This window comes from Amphiura filiformis, chromosome 12 (assembly GCF_039555335.1).
Source record: "Amphiura filiformis chromosome 12, Afil_fr2py, whole genome shotgun sequence".
Lineage (NCBI taxonomy): Eukaryota > Metazoa > Echinodermata > Ophiuroidea > Amphilepidida > Amphiuridae > Amphiura > Amphiura filiformis.
The window spans coordinates 13,661,186-13,683,679 of record NC_092639.1 but is presented as its reverse complement, the minus strand read 5'-3'; the positions used below and the strand labels follow the sequence as shown (position 1 = coordinate 13,683,679).

Genomic DNA, 22,494 nt, shown 5'->3' with positions numbered 1-22,494 from the left:
TATCAATCGATCAATCAATCAAGCTTTCAGTTTTCAAGTTATCAACAATCAATAATAAACCGATGAATCATAGAATATTACTAATTACTTACTAATCTTCCAAATAATAAGTCAGTAAATAAACAAATAAATAAATAGGCATAGGACCCGTAAATAAATAAATAAATACACAATGCAGAATGCAGTTAGTATTTTATTTACTAAATTCCAAACATTCTATTTATAATTTTCTGCTATACACGCAAAGGAGCTGTGCTTTTAATATCCGCGCCTAATCAATATTGGGCATTTCGCTACATAGTCAAACTGCTGTGTGCCCTGACGGATTATGTACTAACCAGCTGCTAAACCAATATTGATACGGCGCTAAAGGCTACCGCTTTTCCAGACACAGTGACGAACCCTGTATACAGAGGTAAGTATCATCTTGTTACAAGGAATTCAAAGTAATTTTATTATCAATAGGCCCACATAGAGGAATACGACGTCTATCGTGAGCCAATCTGCATTCTGTTTTCCAAAATGAAGTGAATTTAAAACAATGGTGATGTACCACCATTTGGCTTCTACCTGTAAAAGCATGTAAGCTACATTGATACCGATATACCACCAATAGAACGAGAAGATTTGCCCCTTCATTTTCATTTGCATACTACTTTGTCCAATTGTTTTCTCATTTCTTCACAAAATGCAAAAAAATGCAAAAAAAATGCAATGGTTGTAATACCCCCTTAAAACGCATTGAAAACGCCAAATTGCAGTCACAAAATATATAATATTACTAAATCACCAAAGCGAATGGTAACGTAAGTATGAGGAAAAGAACTGCAATAAGAATAACAAACTATGTGCCCAAGGAGTTGTCTTTGGCATGTCGCCTTTTTGAAATATCACCAAAAATATCAAATTTTGGAAAACGCCCCAAAACTGTGATTTGGGGTAACTCGTTGCTTCCCCTCTCCAGATACCTGTACTTCAAGTTCGCCCATACCCCACGCCTTAAATCTGCTTTTTATTTTTCATTTTCCCGCCAGATTTCCTATAGATCTCAAAATGGAATCGGTTCCTATCGTTGACTTCTCAGCCTATAGTTTGGATCGAAACGAACCAGATCCAGAGCGGTTTCAGAAATTGATTGACGACATATACGAAGCGTTTACTACAATAGGATTTGTGTATCTGAAGAATTATGATGGTGTATTGGATAAAAAGGTAGCAAAATATGTCTTGTATTAGCATAGTTAAGTTCATCGGTTGTGTATAAAACTAAGGTACTATAAAACCAAGGTACTATCGCTAATAAGAAAATTAAAAAAACCAAAAATCGGGGTTTTGTTAATAAAATGGATGTGGTATAATTATGGTTCATAGGCAAGTGATAAGACCGACTTTTTGGCTAAAATAGTATGAAATTGAATTTTTTTTCTCTGTACACTTAAATTCACATTGGTATGTTCCTCTTATAGTTCTTTAATATGCCAGAAAAATCGGGCCAGAATAATGCTCACCGGATAAAAGGTCCAGGCACGCCACTAGAAATTATGAAACTGCAAACTGCTTCATAATTGGACCTTATATTGAACATTTTACACAATAATAGTATAAAAAGTGTCCACCAAATTATATTCTTATTTGTTTATTCCTGTTTGCAACCAGGTTGACCAAGTATATGAACATACCAAGAAATTTTTTCTTCTGGATTATGAAACCAAAATGAAATGTGAACAGGGAAATATTGGCGGTGGTTTCATAAACTTTGAACGAGAAAGGTAAGAGATATTGTGCTCATGAGCCACAAATATCAGGTGGTGATGACCTCAACTATTATAAACAGCTAAAAGTCTCAAAAAGGCGTTTTTATGGTAACCAAAGTAAAACTTGACATGAAAGTTTCTGGATGACATTTGACCTTCACGGTTGTTTGATGTGATCATTTAATCTTTTATTGCCTTTTTGTTGTAATTTTTATTCTATAAACTGTATATTTGTGCGTAAATTGAGGGCGCTATTGACATATATTTTTAACTTAGTTTAGCCCAATAATATGAGTTATTCCTTACATTTCATGATAAAAAGTAGTTCGTACTTCAACATTTGACCTCGGTGTGACCATCGACCTCGGTTGACCTCCGATTGATTTTTTGTCATGTTCCCCTCATCGAATGGTTTGCACCAAATTTAAGACCAATTGGCTAAAGTTTAAGGTTTGACCCTATGACGTTTGACCTCAGATGATCTCGGATTAATTTATGTATTATCATGAATGCAGTGATTGTGGCAGTCTTGGTGTTTGGTTACATTATTGCTACTGCACTGCTACTGACCCTTGTGTGACTTTTGACCCGGAGCTGAGTGAAGCTTTGGCCAGTGGTTCTTCTTACCAAGTTTGGTTTAAATAAGCATGTAATTTAAAGTAGGAATAGCATTTTAAATTCTGTTAACCCCTATATTATCATTGACCATAATGGTGTACAACGTTTTTGGCTCTATGGGATCAAAAACACAAAATGCTCCGATTTTGACAAGAGATGTCAAAGTGTTCGTTTTGAATTGCTATCAGACATTTTTGATGTCAACTACCTATGGTAAAAGTGCAGCTTTGCCCCCCGCCCCCCTCCTTCCCCCGTGGCACCTCCTAACCACCCGGGCTCGCCCACTAAGAGTGATTTTGAATAGATAGACTGGCGTACGATCACGGCGTTTGTAAATGGCAACATTGTCATAACATAATTATGCAGGCTTAGATTTATAAGTGAGGACTTTCTTGTTGTGCCGTGTTTATGTATAAATAGTCACGTTCGGTTCTTAATAGCATGACGTTTAATCATTGTTTGTTCTATATACAGCTCAACCGGAGATGTAATGAAGAGACCGCATATGGATTTAAGGGAGAGTTTCTTATTCTTACCACCGTCAGCGACAACAAAGGTACACTTTTAGGAAATGCTCCCTCTCCCGCTTCCTTTTGCTCCCTCTCTTCTTTCTCTCCCCTTCTCTCGCCCTTCTTCTCTTTACCCACCCTCTTTCCATTAAAATGGACCCATATTGTTAGACTGATAGTAATGACTCCATGAGTTAAAGGTTCGATAAGCTTCAGGAGTATTAATAATCCGGGGCGTCGGTGTAAGCACTGATCGCCGACGAGCCGTCTGTGTGCTGACATACCAACAATACAAATTGGGAGCAAAAAAAAAAAATGTTATATCAGAAGTTGCACGTCGGGTCGTGGAATGCATTGCCCTTTATCATGTTTATCTAATTTTATTTAATATGCCTATAATTTAACCCATAAACCAGTCCATAATGGTCGCTAGACCATTTTCTCGGGTGGGGGTGGAGAAATAATTTTTGCTGGTATATCAGGGCCGGATTCGCCTTTTGCTGGCCAGGGCAACATAATTGCCACCCCTGGCTCTTCGGATCAAAGTGTTACGCCCCTTCCCCACAACTGTAACCCATTTTTTTCAACCGGCCGCAGAATTAGTTAACCGAAAAAGTGCGCATGTGATTATATTCCAACTTCTAATGTTTAATTGCAACATTTCGAAACCATAAACCCAAACTGGGTGCTATAATGTACAAGATTGGGCTACGAGTATACATTTGACCAAGTTAACAATCGGTAATTGCTTCATTTTGCATATGCATGACTTTCTCATTATACTCAAAATCGGATTTTATTATATTAAAGGAAGTTGTTTACGTGCATATAGACTCCTTCACAGCCGGTTTCTGTCGTGTATGTTTGCGAGTGATCCACAAGCAGACTGGGTTGCCAGGGACTACAGGACAAAATACCTGTTTTTGACTATAATAATGTAAATCCGCTATACAGATAACACAATTAATTGGCAATCTGAAAATAAGCACTTATTTTGTAAACAGATGATTCTCTGTGATTACTTATGGATGGAAACTTAGGAAATTGCTGTTAATGAAATAATTGATATATTAAACATACATTTTGTTTTGTCAGCGATGAACATACGTTCACAAATAAGGTTTTTAGGAACCATTTGACATTAAATATTTTGAACAATTGCTCTATGAAAAATGATATAAATGCACCACTGCTGATCCAGGCTACTGATAAGTGGCCAACAAGTGACCACTAATTCTTCATTTGTTTGGTTTTTTATTATCATCTTCCTATCAAAATTTTGCCCCTCTCTAGATCGTGTCCCTGGATACGTGCCCACTTGGCCCTTTGTAAATTCGGCCCGGGCTAGTGTTAAAAATATGTTGAGCGCAAAGTGTGAGCTCGAGTCCCATGGACTTGCTACTAAAAGAATACTACTGGGACAAATGCGCGCGAAGCCCGTGAAAAATTTGCCATTTCATGCTTGAATGGAGCAAATTTAGGATAATTGTGTAATAAAAAATCGTGCCAAAGGCAGTGCCGTAGATTTACTTTTGACATTGGGAGATGGGATTGGAAACAATGCTTGAAATAGCCCCTTTTGGCGACATGACATAAGTTTATTGTACAATTGCGCGAAGCGCGTGAAAATAATTTGCATATTGAAGCTAAACTGGTGAAATATGGTGCAAAAGTGGAATAAATTCGCGCTAAGCACCTTGAGGCTAAATGGCCAAATATAAGGTTATTTTGATCAGAAACCTGCATACAGGCGTCAACAAGGGGGGTGTGATTGTATGGACCATTCCACCATCAAAATATTGGGGAATTTATCCCCCATCCTCAAGGGATCCACGCCTAATGGGTAAAGGAATTTATACATGTATTACAACTTTTGGTCAATATAGTCACGGTATTTTGAGCCAGCTCAGGAGGTTTGGACTTTTTACAGGCATGGGGGGGGGGGTCTGCCGCAGCACTCATATTTTATGAGTTAAATAACAGAAAGGATGGAATAAGATCTGATGTTTTACCAAGTTCAAAATGAGCTAAGATGAAAAAATATGCTCTCAGAATGACTTTACCAGGATGAATGCGCGTGAAGCACGTGGAAATTTGGCATTTTAATGCTAAATTGGTTTATTGAAATAAAAGTTAAAATAGTCCAAAAAAAAGATGCAAATCGTAAATTTTGTCACAGCATTTCTGTCGACTGAGGGCAAGGAACCTTGTTACCGCAGGGCGACAGTCTTTCCTTTTCCTCCTCTCTCTTTCTCTTTGATTTGCCGACGGATTTAACGATTGGGCAAATCTAGCTACGGCCCTGCTAATAATGAAGACCATAATTATACTGATGGATTTGTTATGGTAGAAAGGCTTACATTGATATCAAAGAAATGTTTATGTACTGAGGTCAACAGTTCTTTGAAGTCAACCTGGGAAACATGTTGCCCTTATTGTAGCCCTATGATAAGCTTGGTCTCAAAAGACAATAGACATAAAGTTTGCTCCTCCCAACATTTTGTCATAACATCCTAAGGTAAAATTTTGTACCATTTCGCCATAGAAGTGACGTAATAATCGGATTAACTACTATAGCAATAGAGGAATACATTTTTGAGTAGATAGCCCTGCACTACAAGCAGATTGCACTATCACATCTATGGTTCAATGCATGCATAAGTACTACGTGAACGTTGTAGTGTAGGCCGATATATTCAAAATTGTATTCCTCCCTCTATTGCTATGGTAGTTAATCCGATTAATTGGAGTCAAGTTAGCTCAATCGATAAGGCGTTCGACTATGGTGCAAGAGGTTGCGGGTTCGAACCCTGATGGTGCCTAGTACGTTCTCGTGAAAAAAAAAGTTAGCTAGAAATTCCCTTGGACAAGGAACTTACTGCTAATTGTCTCGTTGTAACCCGTACGAAACTCGGGGAGCTGATCCTGGTTGCGAAGGTTATTTGTGGAATGTCTAGGGTGTGCGCTCTTGTAGCAGCAAAGTCTCTGAATTGTTGTTAAATGGTTTATGGAATGATGTGGGGCCGTAGTGGTCAGCGACAACCTGTAAAGTGTGCTGAGGCTTGTGGATCAACGTCTAGGCGTTGTGCCTGTGCGTAGCGCACTATAAGTCACTGCGCTTTTCTTTTTTTTTTCTTTTAATTACGTCACTTCTACGGCGAATAAAACTAACTTAGAATAATATGACCGTTTACTAACTGTTGTGTTAAAATGAAAGATGTCCATGACTTCATGGCTTAATAACCCCAAATGAAAGACAAAAACTGCCCTTATCAAAAGGTGTATTGGGACATGGAATGGGACTGGCCACCTTACAACTCACTGTGCTGAGCTCTGAACCAAGAAAGGGATTTGAATGGCTGAATGATCATGAATTGCTTACACATTAGAGTAAATGTTCACTTGGTGGGGATTTTAAACTGCACTCAAATACATGTGTTTTTCATTAGTAACAAGCCATGAATCATTTTTGTGACAAGCATTGGCCTACTTTGTGACTTTTGAATAGGGCAGTTTTTGTCTTCCATTTGGGCTCATTCAGCTATCAAGTCATGGACATCTTTCATTTTCGCACAACACTTAGTACACAGGCATATCATTTTTTTCTAAGTTGGTTTTATTGTGACAAAATTTTACCTTACGATCTTATGACGAAATGTTGATAGGGGGACTTATTTCTTGTGATGTTTTATAATGAGTTTGTATAATAATACCTGATTTCTTAAACTTCACATGTAATAGCGAATGCAAGCGAGGCTTGTGGTTCGTTATCCGCCTTGCGGTGATTGGGGTTGGACAAAAACTATCAAACAAGGGTTTTTATTTCATATTTTCACAATTTTTCAAGAACCATAAATCCTGTATTGCTTTGAGTGCAACATTCATTATAACCATTTAATCTACTTTACAAGATCTGGCCTGAGGGAATGCCCGAGTTTAAGGAAAATATGGAAGATATGCTGTTTACGGGGAAAGAGCTTCTACATCGTGTGCTAGAAGTCATTGCCAGAGGATTAAAATGCGAGGTAAGTAGGTATGCGCACTCGCGTAGGTGCGCCCCACATAACTCCACCACAAACCACACCCCAACACTCACACCCCTGTTGTTGCATTGTGTGTTTTCGTCTGTGGTTTACCGGGATAAATGCACCCAACGCCATGAATTACGAAAATAGGTAAATGCCAAATTATGAGCCATTTTAAAACGGGAAATTTGACAATATTTATGGATTTGAGCATTTGTGAGCGAAATGGGCAATATAATATTTATAAGTGTATTGAAATGGGTTTGAAATGTGTATTTGATAAAGCCATAATCAGTGCAGTAAATTACATTTCTTATTATCGTAGCCATGGTAAATGTTTATTTTCTTTTTGTACCATCTTCACCAACCTGCACATCATTACTGGAATAATGTAGGATCCACTGATTTTTGTGAAGAAGCATCAGAATATAGGAACAGCTGAGAGTTGCACGTCTATACGCTTGAACCATTACCCGCCTACTGCTGACATTGAAGTGAAGAAAAATCAAGTGAGATGTGGAGAGCATTCTGATTGGGGCAGTATCACCTTCCTATTTCAGGACAAGGATGGATTAGAGGTATTGTTGACAGTGACGTAGCGTGTGTCATCTGGGAATGATTGAGGGGGCTACGGTATCCCCCTATAGAATAGGTCAAATTTGGACCTAATGGGTTGGGTGGGAGCCCGGGGGGCACTGCCCATTTCGAACTTGAGGTCTAGGGAAGTGATGGCCCGACCAAAAAGGAGGGGTCAAGGGAACTGATCGTCCGGTTAAAAAGAACTTGGGAACTGATCAGCCGCCAATACGGTCTAGTGAACTGATCCAGGTTAAGTTAAGTTTTGTTGCAATTTTTTACTTTGTTAAGCGCCTTGAGAGCTTTTGTTGTGATACGCTGAAAAATAAAATTATTAAAATTTGATTTGTGGTTCGATACCGCCCTATATCCTGTGGTCTTCTCCAACCCTACTCAGGAAGTAAGTGTTTTTTCTTCAACCCCGGGGGCACTTCAATATGAAATGGATATGGGTGTAGGGCTGGCACTTTCGCACTAAGGGGCATTTGGTTAGAGCAAAATGTAAAAAATATGGGGTCATGGGGTGAGAGCATGATTTTTGGCATTCGGTGAGAGCAAAAGGTAAGAAACATGGGGTCATTGGGTGAGAACATGACCTTGTTATTCTATTTGGCCACTTACGGTTTAAGACTTTCGAACGTGACTGATTTGTACACTTACAGGTTTTGAATCGTCAAGGACAATGGGTATCAGCTCCACCAATTGATGGGACTATTGTTGTCAACATCGGTGATGCTCTGCAGCGTTGGTCTGCTGACAAACTGCTTTCATCGGTATGTGTAATTAAAGCCAGGCTATGTTCCGACGTCATTGCGGCAATTACGAAAGACGTCGCTTTTTGACACAGCAACTTTTAGTTCTCGGCCTTTTTTCGTCCAATGAGCTTTGTCCGCAGGGCTTTGTTTACTCTGTCGATATAGACAAATTTCCCAAGGCGTCGTACTATAGCCTGCCCTCGTATCTATACAACAAAAACTATTTGTTCGATACTACATTGCATGAATTATGATTGCATTTTGAAAGGAGCGGTATCGTTTGAGTTGTCAGTGATACATTGTCAAGTGGAACAAAATCGATTGTCAGCATTTTGTGTAAAAAATGCAGCAACTAGAAGTGCAGTGGTCCTGCGACCACAAAGACAGTCGTTTTGACCTTTGACCCTAGAGATTTTTAACCTACCTATAGAGACTTGCTAATGTCAATGTATGTGTGCAAATGTGGCATAAGCAGTATCTTACAGGACCGGAAGTGACCCCTGAAAGACTTGACCACAAATATGTACACAACCTAGAGACACTGATTAATTACAATGCATTTGTGCAAGTGGCGCCACCCTACTATGTTGTATATGGTAGAAGATGCATTTTGAATAAGTGACTCCTTACTGACTTTGACCCAAATCTGTTTATACCCTAGAGACACTAAGGTTTACAAAAAAGTATAAGGTGTCTAACGGTTATTCACAACATGGGGATTTAAACATAGTCCGGCTGCTAAACTCAATTTTGCCACAGAAGCTTGTTTTCTTATCCATAGTTTTGTTTTTGATGGATATTGTTTCTCAAGGCCACCAGCTTCAAAAAATGGACCTCTGTCAGCATTAGGCATTTTGAGAAATTTATATCGCATTTTCCATGGTGTTTTTGATAAATACTAGCCTGAAGAAAGTTTCTTGACGCAGACGCATTTTGAAGGTATTTCGTCTCGGGTCGATAGTGGCCCATTAATGACCTTTGATCCTAAATCTGTGAACAGCCTAAAGGCACTGGCTAATGCCAATGCATGTGTGTAAAAGGCGTCATCCTACAATGTTATTTATGTCGAAAAAAAAACATTTTCAAGGCATTTCGTCTCAGGCCGGAAGTAAACCTTTAATGACCTTTGACCCAAAATGACAAGAAACGCATTGATTGATTGATTGATTTTATTTGGTTCCATAATACAAAATACATAAAAATATTATATTGCACAGTTAAAAATACATTACATAAATATAACACTTGACAAAATAAGAAATTAAAACATATACAATGTGAAGATAAAAATACACTAGGAACCGGGATAACCCATAAAGCCAATGTTTCAGGCTTATTTCCAATGGGGTCCTTGAAAGAAAGATTTTGGCAAAAAGGCAAGAGTATAAACAAAAGAAGAAAGAAAGCACACAATGGACAACAGACCCCACTGGAAATTAGCCATTACTGAAAAGTTTCCTGATTGCACTCTTGAAATGATTAAGATTGGGGATATTTTTGATGTCATTTGGAAGCATGTTCCAATCCCGAATTGCACTGTAATAAAAAGTAGTGCCAGCTGAACTTTTGATTTTAGGCACATGGAAATTAAAAAGCCGCCTTCTAGTATTATAGTTGTGAATTTCTGAGGTTTTGGTAAAAAACTGGGCACTTGACCCATAATAAATTTTGTGCACATGACACAATTTTAAAAATTTTACTCGACACTCTACATTTAAAAAATTCAGACTGTTAAGTTCGGTTTGACCAATATGTGACCGGGGTTCTAGATGTAAAATATAGCGCACCATTTTATTTTGAGTGATTTGAAGTTTGTTTTTAAGCCGTTGACTGAGACCGGAATACCATGAAGAAGATGAATAATCAAAGTGGCATTGAATTAAAGCCGAACACAGAATTTTGCGACAGTTTTGGTTGAGACAGCTGCCATTGCGATACATAAATTTCATCCTGAATTTGCCTTTTGAATAATATTGTTTGCAATTGCTTCCCCAGACACAGATTGGTCAATGTTAATACCCAGATATTTCACAGACTCCTGGCCTTTGATAATCTGGCCAGAGCATTCCACAGAAAAATTTTCAACATTTTTTATTTTCCTTTTGGATCCGAAGATAATACTTTCAGTCTTGCCGACAATTTGTTGTCTACCAGCCAATTGCTGCAAGACTCAAGAACTTGGCCTAATTTTTGTGATATGACACTAGGATCTGTATGAGAAAATAGGATTGTACTGTCGTCTGCATACAACATCAATTTACAGTCTGGGTCTATACTAATGATCATATCATTAATGTAACATAAAAATAACAGTGGCCCCAGTATGCTACCCTGGGGCACACCACATGAAATATTAAGGGATTTAGAATTAGCATTGTTAATTTGAACTATTTGCTGCCTATTTGAGAGATGTGAATGAAACCATTCAACAGATTCAACTCCCATTGCATTTAATTTCTCACATAAGATTTGATGGTTGACCGTGTCAAAAGCTTTTTGGAGATCAATCATGATCATGCCTGTATATAAACCACGGGAAGATTGAGTTTTGATATGGTCCATCAAATGAATGAGACAAGAATCTGTTGAAAACTTGCTTCTGAAACCCGATTGGTGTTCATACAAAATGTTATTTGATGTCAAAAATCTTCCAATTGAACATAAATTGATTTTTCAAGAATTTTTGATATTGCACTCAAAACACTTACTGGTCTGTAATTACTTACATCAGTATTTTTGTTCTTTTGTAAAGAGGAGTAACTTTAGCCAATTTTAGCTCGGTAGGGACAGTACTGGTCATAATCGATAAATTAACAATGTGGGTTATAGGAACTTTCAAAACTGAGGCACCATCCCTTAAAAACCTTGATGGAATGTTATCAAGCCCAGTGCTCTTATTTGGGTTGAGATTGAGCAGCTCCTTTTCAATAAACTCTTCACCAACACACCTCAAGGAGAAGCCGACAGATTTGTCACGATAGAAATTCTGAAAAACTGCAGAGCTGGTAGTGTACAGATTCTTTGGAGAAGGCAGTTTCTCAACTAATGTGGAAGCAACACTGGTGAAGAATTCATTAAAAGAATTGGCTATTTTGTGGGGATCATAGCAAGTGACACCATCAATATCTAAAACAACTTTGCTACTCTCTTTTCTTTTGGAGCTATAACCAAGTTCTTTTAGTTGCTGCCAAAGTTTTTTAGGATTGTTTTTGTTCTCATCGATTTGACTTAAATAATATTGAGATTTAGCTCTACGAACATTTCTTTGAACATTATTTCTGAGTTTACAATATTCTTTGTAAAGATACTTTTTCGATTTATCCTTATTGAATTGATACAAAATATTATCTCTTTCTTTTATGTCATTTAAGATGTCACTTGAAATCCAAGGTTCTGTTCTTTGTTTCAACCTGATTTCTTTAATAGGTGCCATTGCATCAAAGACTCCAGTGACCAAATTCCTAAATTTTGACCAGGCATCCTCAACATTCTGCAAATCGCAAACCGCAGACCAATCAATCTCAGATAAACGGTCAAGAAGAGCCTCAGGGCTGTAGTTTTTAAGAGACCTAATTTTAACAGTTTTGTGGGTGCCGATTTTCCCTTTGCTAGTTTTTCTAGTGCAAAAAATAAGGAAGTGGTCACTAAAGCCAGTACAAATAGTACCAAAATGACATATTCTTTCCATGGAATTGACAAGAATATGATCGATTATTGTTGAAGAAGTATCTGTAACACGTGTTGGTGAAGATATCAACTGTTTCAGATCAAACAAATTCAAAACATCAACATAATTCTTATAGAGATATACAAGTTTCTTTTTAAAGTCTATATTGAAATCACCCAAAATAATAACTTCAATGTCAGACCTGATATTACTTACAACCTGTTCAAAAATAGGAGGTCTGTAGACTGTACCAATCATGATGGGCTTTGATTTTGGAAACAAGAGTTCAATCCATGTGACTTCCAGTTGATCATGATTTAAGTCAGATCTGGGTAAAAAAGCAATATCATTTAATACAACAAAGACAAAACCATCATCACATGATCACATTTACTGTTTATCATTACGTACTTGAGTCCATCAATACATATATATCTGTAACTGATGAGTCAAACCAAGTTTCACTGAAAAATAACTGCAGTAGCTAGTTCTGAGTTCAAACATTTTATGTTTTAGAGAGCAGCGTTAATATGATAATGAAGACCTTTTTATTATTATCAAAGTAACTAAAAGCATCAGGTCCGAGTTCCCGGGTTAACACATCCCCACAATTAAGTTATAAAGTTTGACATGTTATTTTTACTCCTAGCAATCTGCTTTTGTTCTAAATTATAATGAAAGTTTGTATCAAACCCGTTCTTATAGGGCGTTAGATTTAGAAAGGTCATTAAGTCACTTCCTGTTCCTTCAAAATGCCTGCTGTACCATCACTGAATACCAGAACTGATTTTTGTCATCAAAATGGCAGACATAAATTAATCAACCTGTCAGACTTTTAAAACTGTTTAACACCAAACAGTTGGTTATTTTGGGTGGCCTAATCTGAAATTTTCAGACTATTTTTCTGTAACATTTCAACAAAGAACTGTCCATAGAAGAATCCAGTAAACTTTAAAACCCATCATCCTGCAATCATCTTGACAAGCATGCTGACCACCATACACAGTAGCCCCACGTCATTCCAAAAATCAAATACCAATAAGTCACTTTGCAGGAAACGCATATTTAAATATAATTTATATTGCATTTCGTATAAATTCAATAATTAGTAGTAAGACCTTTTTGATATATTTGATCAATCAGTAACTCTAACGTCAACGCAAAAGATCAATTTTGGTCCGTAGTGGTCCCGGATTGATTACGTAACTGTTATCCAATGCATCCCCACAATTAAGTATTATCAGATTTATCAAAAATTGAAGAAATCTTGAGTTGAACTACGCCCAAATACTGAGCGCCATTACTCAGCATCTCACGTTTCTTGTCACGATGATTAGCAGCACCAAACTGATGAATGGGTATTAGTAGATCAGTTTACTGGATTCTTCTATGGACAGTTCTTTATATATTTGAAATATTTATTATGTTACAGAGCAATAGTCTAGATGGATCATGATGATAATCAAAATTCATTCATATTTGGCAAATTTCACCCAAAGAATAACTAACAGGTGGATCCGGGTTTTTTGTCGGTTTCATTTCTTTTGATGAAACAGTTTTTCCAAAACGTGATACTAAGTAATGCTATTTGTACATAGCGATTCCCGACAGAAAACATAACAACATTTCACATAATAAAACGTCTGTATTGTCGATGACAAAATTAAACTGAACTTTGCCTGGAACATTGGATTCGGTGTATGTGTAACATTATTATCCTCTTTGTATCCGTAAATGACATGGCATTTTGAATTCTATGAAGACTATTTATACATCCGACCATGGAACAAGTGACGATAATGACAACACGATACTTTGATGTCAAATCTAACCCCTATAAACACGGGTTAATGTCAATGCATGTGTGGGCAAGGACGTTAGGCGTGACCCTGAGACTGTCTCAAAATTTCACCGCGGAGTGATTTATATAATGTGCGTTATGCATGTGTGGCCAACTTTTTAAACGCCCCCCCTAAAACGAACATTTAGGATCATTCCACAAGCCTCAGCAGCACACTTGTCACTGACCACCATCACCACTGTCTTAGCCCCATGTTAATGACGCAAAGACGTCATTCGCAGACCTAAACCATCAAATAACAACTAAGGCACTTTGCAGCTAAGGGGTGTTTCACACTTTACGTCGGATTCCATAATTGACCTTAGCCTGTTTCCAAACGTACTCCAAGGGTTCAAAAAATCAACAATTAGTAGTAGTTCTTTCTTTCCAGCTTGAATATTTTGATACATGTATACTTGTCGGACAATCTGCAGTGGGTGAGGCCCTCTCAAGAATAACTACGGATACTAGTCGGACAATCTGCAAAGGTATGCACTTTCACAAAGACCTGGACCATTTAACAGAGCCTTGTGACTGATGAACCAGATATAATAAGCCCTCGTTAAATCAATCGTAAGCCTTTGTGAAACGGACCCTGGTCATCGTAACCAAATATAGCTTTGATGAGAAAAAATTAATTTGTGTTTATTTCACAGAAACACCGTGTAGTAAACCCAGTCAGTGAATCGGACAAGCGAGCCAATCGGTATAGCATTATCTACTTCGGAAGTCCCGACGTGGAAACCACCTTGGAATGTGTTGACGGTAGCAATAAGTACCCACCCATTCAAATGTTGGAATACCATGATCAGAAATATATCAAGATGTACAATAAATCGTGAAGGTTTATAAATATAACCTTTTGGTAATCAAGATGCCAGAGTTAATTATAGATTTGCTTATTGTCCCGTAAAAGAATGAAAGCGAGTGCCCAACTAACAAAAAAAAGAAACAGAAAATCGGGAAGGCAGAGCAAACGAACAGGGCAGTAGCCCGTTTCCACCAAAATTCACCCCGATCATGGGCCAAAATAGTGTAAAATAAAAAACGTGCGCTCATTGTACCAAGAATCCTTTTCACCCGCCATCATGGCCATGCGGATTTAGGTTTTCTCTACCGGAAGTCAATTTGTGCCGAAATTTCTTCCCACAATGCAATATGCGTATTGCATAACAAAGAATATTGATTAGCCTCCGAACTGTATCTATTGTTATGCAAAACGGATTGACTTCCGGTAGAGAAACCCTAAATCCGCGTATTGTGTAAATAAATATGCGTACAATATTTTGTGCTAAGCTTGCACTTGGTCACAAAGCCTTGTTTGAAGCTCGAAGACTTTTGTTCTGGCTACGCCCCTGTATATTATGCAGTTACTCAGTTCTGTCTGTTTGTGTCTCACTTTCTTTCTGGCGCCGCCACTGCTAACTTTTGTAAAATACGATATATCACAATTTAGTGATCACTGATGCGATCAGTTATCATTTTATATACTAAACAATAATTTGTTTAACATACAGGCTCGGGCACCCACATTCTTACAGTATTTGCTTTGGGACCTGAGAGACAATTTTATGTGTGTAGGGAAAAGAAACAAAGAACATGTCGCTGAAATACTTCAAATATTGGTTATGATTCTTCCCTTTTTGGCTGTCATTCGATATCAAATTTAGATTTTTTTTTAATTCGCGATATATTATAGCAAACTAATAAAAATTAACGTTTTTGACACTTAACAATCATCGAAGCAAAGTTGGTCAACTTAATCTTATGATACGTTCTTAAACTGTATGTAGCTGGGATGACGAAAGCTGACCATAATCTGTAAAATTGTGACCTTTTGGGAACTTCATGTATATCTTCAATATCAATACGAAAGGTCAATGGTCGGCTTTTCCTCCAAGCTACATACACTTTAAGTACGTAGCATAAGATAAAAATAATTTACCATAAAATTTGTATTGTATCGAGAATTTAAAAAAATCGGAATTATTTTATATCGGAAGGACATTCCGCGTATTCAGAGTGCAATTTGGTGTGTCTGATGTACTGTCAGGTCCCCGCAAAATATGCTGTGCAAAGGTGGTTACAGAACCCTTAAATACTGTATTAAATTACGTGAACTTGTTGCCTCAATTTTATGGAGTAAAATTAACAATCCATGAGTTGCTAGTAGTCCAATAAATTCCCATAAAAATCGTGCAAATCATGTTAAATTTGGCAGAGATACAGTACTTACAGCGCTGATCATTATTAGGATATGGAGGCATTTAAACAGCATCCTTAGGCCTATTTGGTGGGAAAAGGTTGAACTTTTACACACGTCAACTTCAAAATTGCTCGGATTCTGTTAAAAATACAAGCAATATTTGTTTCTCTAGTCATAAGGATTCAGAAAAGGTATAGTGTGACCTATCTACGATGTACAGTTATGGGTTTACGAGCAAAAAGGTAACCATGTGACGTCATTGGTTTAATTTGGGCACCATAGTGAGCAAAATTGAAAAAATTATTGGTCTTATGATAAATCAGAAATATATACTTTGTGCGCTATGTAGGAGGTTTCGTTACGTTAATAACACATCAAAATCGACAATACCCATTGAGTCGCATTGAGTTCTATTGAATCAATTTGACTATGACAAATTATTGTGTTTATACCTGGATAAGAAAGCACCAAGACATTAAAACTATTCTTTTTCTGATTTCTTGCAAGAAGACAAATAATTTGAAATAATTTAAATCAAAATCAGAGCAATTTTCATTGTCGCCCCCAACGGGGGCAAAATTGAACCTTTGACATCACAATGTTACTCATTTGCCGATTACTCCATAACCGTACATCATAGATGGGTCAAAGTATACTTTTTTGAATCCTTATCCAGGGGATCACGATGGTGCGAGATTTGAACAGGTCTGAGTTATTTTGAACATGACCCTCTGTACAAAGTTCAATTACGTTTTTCTACTCAATTTGTTCGAATTCCTCCATAACCTAGATTATTTAAGACTATAAGTACTACACATCCAATACTGCCAAATATGACAACTTTAACATGATTGGCACGATTGTATTGCATGTAAATTGAAAACAATTGCACTATATAATAGTTGTTTCTATTAGCTTATTACAAAAAGCAACGCTAAGAGGCTGATTTTTGTGTTATCCCGATAAGTTCGAGTCGTATTAAAGCCATAATGTGCGATTTGCTCCACACCAACGCCCTCAATTTTCCTTGAATTTCTACTTTTTGCATGATTATAATGCTCACTTGTGTACTGAAATAGCACGTGAAATTACAGTTACAGTTAAGTTTTTATCAGTTTATATTAAATCCGGAGATCTCCGGTTTTATTCAGAGTTCACCGATCGAGTGATGGCTAAACACATCGCGTGCATGTGTCATTAAATTCGTCATGACGTATGCATATTGCTATTCGTCTTGCGTCTGATTAATGTTTGTACATCCCAGCTGCCTGAAGCTCCGCCAATAATCATATAAAAATACTATCGGCGATAATACACGCATTGTAGGCACTAAAATGAAATGGCAATTTTACCTAATTTGTTTAGCACAAAACCGAAAGGGGACAATATGATCAGTGAAAAGTAGCATTTAAATATACTCTTTATGCAAATCGCGCATCATTGCTTTAATTAGTTGCATGCTAACATTTTTTGTTCTGTTAAAGGATGTCTCGGACAATCACAACATGCCTTATATAATTGAAAATTAATTATCAACCACGAATCACGTGGGTTTTTAAACAAACTCATTGACCAGCAATACGTCCTAGTAATACAAAGAAGGCTGACAACAACTGAGCACAAGTAACCATGACGTCATTGCACTAGGCAATTTCGGCGCGTGAATTTTGAATATCGCGTGTTGAGAGCCGGGCTGTTTTTATTAGTTTCGATGGTCAATATGAGTTTGTTTCAAATAAAACCACGTGATTCGTGCTTAATAATTGTTTTTATAACATATAAGGCATAATGTTGTGATTGTCGGAGATCATCCTTCAACTTTATTGCATGAAGTTGTAATAATTTTTACTCAATGCAATTATGCTTGTTTTGGTTAACTTATTTATTCAAGTTGTGATTACTTATAAAAAATAAAGATAACTTGAGGAATATACAAATCGTCTCAAAAGTTTGGTCTAAGCAATTGGAACCTTTCTTTCCTAAAGGCACCATGTCAACACAGAGGATGATTTAAGCACTACCCAACACTCCACTGGGGTCAACTTGCGGTTAGCACAGCTGTGTGAGTGAACATGACACCACTGCTTGCCCACTGGATAGACGTGAATGGTTAAATCATGGTTAAATTTGAATTTGGACTGATATATTTACAATAAAAACACATTCAAAATGTTGGTCTATTTCACATTTTATGTTATCTACAGAAGGTGTGAATTATCCTTTGTGCATACATCACTTTTGTTCTGAAATCGGCCAAGTAATAATGACGCACACACAAATTCTAAAACAACATCTTTTGCACAGAATTCAATGGGATTTGAAAAGTAAAATGGCAGTTGCAACTCTAGTGATAACACTTTTACAGTGCATGATGGGGCTTCCTTAAATCATCCTCTGATGTCAACAATACCGAGAAAAATTGCCAATGTGTTGAAGGATTCCATATTTCCTATCTATACAGCTGTTAATGGCAGCGCGGATGTGGTCACGTACGTATAAATACGTATTTATAAATAGTCGAAGCCTACTGCTCGATGTCTCTTCAAATTACATCCTAATGGGTCGTACAGTCAAGCTATTTTCACGATTTCTATCACTAATTCGGGTCAATGCACGTCTTTCGTCTACTCCTGCTTTGGAATCGTGGCGGGATATTTAACGCCCTTAATTGATGGCATGGTCGTTTCAGTGTGCACTTTTGGCTTTTCGCTTGCACTTTTGATTTGCGACATAAGTTCATGTTCAACCAGTTTCAAGCTAACGACCCGTCGACAGACTTGGCAATATTTTGGTCCAACGACGTCGCATAAGTGTCTCGTGTGATAATGATACCGGTATTGAGAAGTGGCTTTACTTTGTTTATTTGTTGTCTTGTTTTGAGAATTCACGCTCTTTTGTAAGGAATCGCTCTCAGCAGGAGCAATCGGTAAACGTACAGGTGACGAAGCCCTTCGAATTGATCTCGTCGCTGACACGGCTGGAAAATATCCTATTCCGTGTTTCTTGTAATAGTTTTGAATAAGCATCTTTTCTTTGTTATATGCAGGATTTGGTAAGGTTTGATTCGCTGTTAACGGTGGAAAGAAGTCATAAGCGTCTTTCTTTTCAGAATAAATACCTTTTTGGTCCACTTTGTTAAGTTCTGATAACTCGTTGAATTTGCAGTGTTTCCTTTTAGCAACCAGAGGAAAATTTGTTCGTGATGTTGTCGGCTGGGCACTTCTTGATCGTGACGATGCAGCATCGGCAGCCATGGTTGATCGGATTCTTTTTCTTCAGCGCGTTCTTCTTGATTTTGTCTAACTGTTGCCGGAACATTCCACAAAGGACCTTCGTTGTAATTAGACTCGCAGAGGCGTCTTTTTACTCTCATCTTTGAGTTACCAATAATGGTGAATTTGGAGCATCCTAGTTTTGGTACTGTGTGCAAATTGACAGTGACGCCATGGTCCAGTACAGACTTAAAATGCTGATCCGGTGATGTGGACGAGTCCATGATGAACAAACGTGCAGATGGTTTGTCAAGATGGTCTGGTTCAATTTTCCCAGTTGAATACTACAAATTAATAGTGACAATTCAGTGCAAAATTTTATTTATATCGTCCCTTGCGCTAACTTAGCGACTTAATGAAATGTAAGCCTTGCGTTGTTACTGGTAAACAGTAAACACAATTATGCATGTACTTCTTGTTTGTCATGTTTAATTCCTTTATCTGTTTTGTTTGACCATGGATTAGGCTCTTCCAGAAAATAGATGCACACCCCGAGGAATTTGGATTTCCGGACTTTTTGTCCAGTCGTTATTGGAAATCCAGACTTTTAAAGTGCCCACACTATTAAAGGCGAATAATTTTGTAGAAAAATATTTCACATCGGAAATCCTCAATTTGAGCTTATTTTGGACAATTCCGTGATTTTTCGGTCATTTAATCAAATTAATTGTATTTCAAAGCTTTTGATTTCAGTCGTTTTCAAACATTTTATTGAAAAGTTACTCCTCTATTGAGGGGTGTGCACTTATTTGTTGGAATAACCCATTTATCAAAACAACAGGTGAATAACAAGCTATAACAAATTAAACTCAAACATTCAGTAAAATAATATGTCAAATGGGAATCGGTTCTGCAAACTCGTATTGTTTGTTCAGTGAGATTGTATCTGTTCCTTTAAATGCAAACAAGTTGAAACGCGGGGTAGGGGACTTTGAAGTGACGTGGATGTGCGGACATCAGTAACTTCGTAGATTTGAAGGTGCATTTCATCTTTCCGTGAGACTGGGAAAAATAAAAGGCTGTCTTTCCGTGAGACTGGGAAAAATGTTGGGTCAAAATATAAAATTAATGTTGATGAATGTTTGTATACAATTTTTTTCAAAAAACTGGGTCATTCGGTGACGGTATCACAAATTTATTAACAATCCTTAAAAACACTGGTCTTTTGGTGACAGTAAAACCAAAATGGTGGTTATTCGGTGAGAGTGAAACAAGAAATGTCTTTAAAAAAGACTACGCCATGGATGAAGTTCATGTTTCATAATTTTACATTGACAGGTACTTGGAATGCTAGTAATTTTTTGTGTGTAGCACATACACAACTAACCGGGTGGGAAATATGTTACCACCAATGACATACTATAGGAAATTCCCCTAAATACCTTTTTAATAAATCGAAAAATATTTGACAAAATGCAAACGATTAAAAACGTATGTAGCCGTATTTGTGTTACACATATGTGATGCGATCAAGCAAATCAGTCGGAACTCGGCCATAATAAATTTTCAGTTTCTATAGGATAGTAAAAAATTTTTTTTGGATTTTGCAGAAAACCCCATTGAAATTGAACAACTAGTTCCAAAGATATGAGCAATTTAAAAGTTTCCAAAACAAGAGAAAACAAAAGGAAAAACTTTCTTTGTTTGGCTATATCTCTAAATCAATATTTCCGAGTTCCGACTGATTTGGCTTGATCGCATCACATATGGACAATTATAGCGTCACACGTCATTTTTTTTTGGGGGATCACAATGATTGTGTAAAAAAGAGGTTTTAAACAGTGGTTTTGCATCTGAGTCCAAAGGAGTCAGCTTTACAGTAGGCCAGGTCTATTCTATAAAACACACTGCTATGGACTCGGATGCAACGTTTAAAACGGCCTCTTTTCTTACGAACCATTGTGACAATACAATCGCTCAAAATTAAAACAAACATGACAAATAGGGCTATAGGCCTACATATACTTCTTTTTACATTTTTACATTTCGTAAAATATTTTTTGACTTCATTATTAGGGGACCTTATAAGTAATGTGTGGACCGTATACATGTATAAGAAATTCTCAAGAATCTTCATGTTGAAAGCTAAATTGAAAACTGTGTGCTAAATAGGTCTACATTTGATTCATACTTGTACAACAAAGGGATCAATGGAAATCGCATGAAAAAAAAACAAATCTCAATGGGCATCATTTGGTCCTGTGGCACTTTGATAATTTTTTTCAATTTTACACTTTTTTAAAGCCCTAAATTAAGGTGAAATTTTGTATTTACCTTGCCAATTTTCAATCTTAAACTATTTTTGTCAAATTATTGACCGGACGCGGGCCAATTTTCAACTTGCACTATTTTTTTTTTTTTTTTGGGGGGAATTGAATTCACTTAGGGATGGTTTTTAGGGGTAGAAATTTTAATTTTATAAACGCATCCCTCCACCTGCACCGACTCAAACACAAACAATAAATCGCTCAAAGTATACTTCGGATTTATACCGTTTATTTTGTCATGATCAATATTTTCTCGGACGCATGCAAAGTTGTCCGTTAATCAAATGATACATTTTCGTGATTTTCAATTATTGGCTCATCTGAGAGGCTGAACGGAATTCCCGTCATTTTTGACAGGCCAATATTGCCGGCTTTGCACAAGTGACAGCCTTAAAGTGGTACTACACCCCCTGATAAATTTTGTGACTAATTTAGTATTTTTCTTAAAAGATAACTAGTAACAAAAGTTATGTATATAGGGCCAAGGAATCCAACTACTTCACTGAGATTTCAGTGAGTCGAGACAAGTAGTTCATTATGTTTAGAATTGAGGTATACGTTCTAGCGGTACCTTTTCTTTTTATCATAAATAACGTACCGCTTGCTTTGGAGTCACTGAAATGCCAGTGTAGTAACTGGATTCCTTGCCCTATAATATACAAAACCGTTATCAGTGTGTTATTTTTTTTTTGAGAAAAATGCAAAAATAGTCAAAAATTTATCAAGGGTTGTAGTACCAACTTAAAGTAGACTATAGGTGAAAGGAGATTTGAGGCATATTTTTGGCCTTGTTAAATATTATAAAGCTCATCATTATGAATCAAACAAGGACAACTTGAGAAAATAAAGACATAAAATGTAATATTATAATTGTTCTCATTAAAATTATTTCCGTCACCCACAACCACCTAATTTAATCTAAACGTTTTGTACTTTTATGTTCTCCGAGGAACGTGAATGCTGCTGGCTTTAGCCATATAGATCGCATGGTTATATACATAATCT

At 37.0% G+C, this 22,494-nt stretch overlaps 1 protein-coding gene across 1 annotated transcript; it reads left to right on the top strand.

Annotated features, from left to right (window-relative positions):
* The first annotated feature begins 349 nt into the window (after positions 1–349).
* Positions 350–14,586, top strand: LOC140166642 (uncharacterized). Its single transcript, XM_072190141.1, has 8 exons — positions 350–415; positions 1,035–1,212; positions 1,657–1,769; positions 2,847–2,928; positions 6,793–6,906; positions 7,302–7,484; positions 8,145–8,255; positions 14,401–14,586. Exons 2-8 carry the CDS (start codon positions 1,054–1,056, stop codon positions 14,584–14,586), a joined length of 948 nt encoding a protein of 315 aa, XP_072046242.1. The 5' UTR covers positions 350–415; positions 1,035–1,053.
* Positions 14,587–22,494: the final 7,908 nt, after the last annotated feature.

Bases quoted from the DNA above. Each gene is read 5' to 3' on its own strand.
- LOC140166642 (XM_072190141.1), top strand. From the start codon at position 1,054: ATGGAATCGGTTCCTATCGTTGACTTCTCAGCCTATAGTTTGGATCGA. The intron at 6,907-7,301 runs GTAAGTAGGTAT...GGAATAATGTAG, and splicing joins CCAGAGGATTAAAATGCGAG to GATCCACTGATTTTTGTGAA. The intron at 8,256-14,400 runs GTATGTGTAATT...TTTATTTCACAG, and splicing joins CTGACAAACTGCTTTCATCG to AAACACCGTGTAGTAAACCC.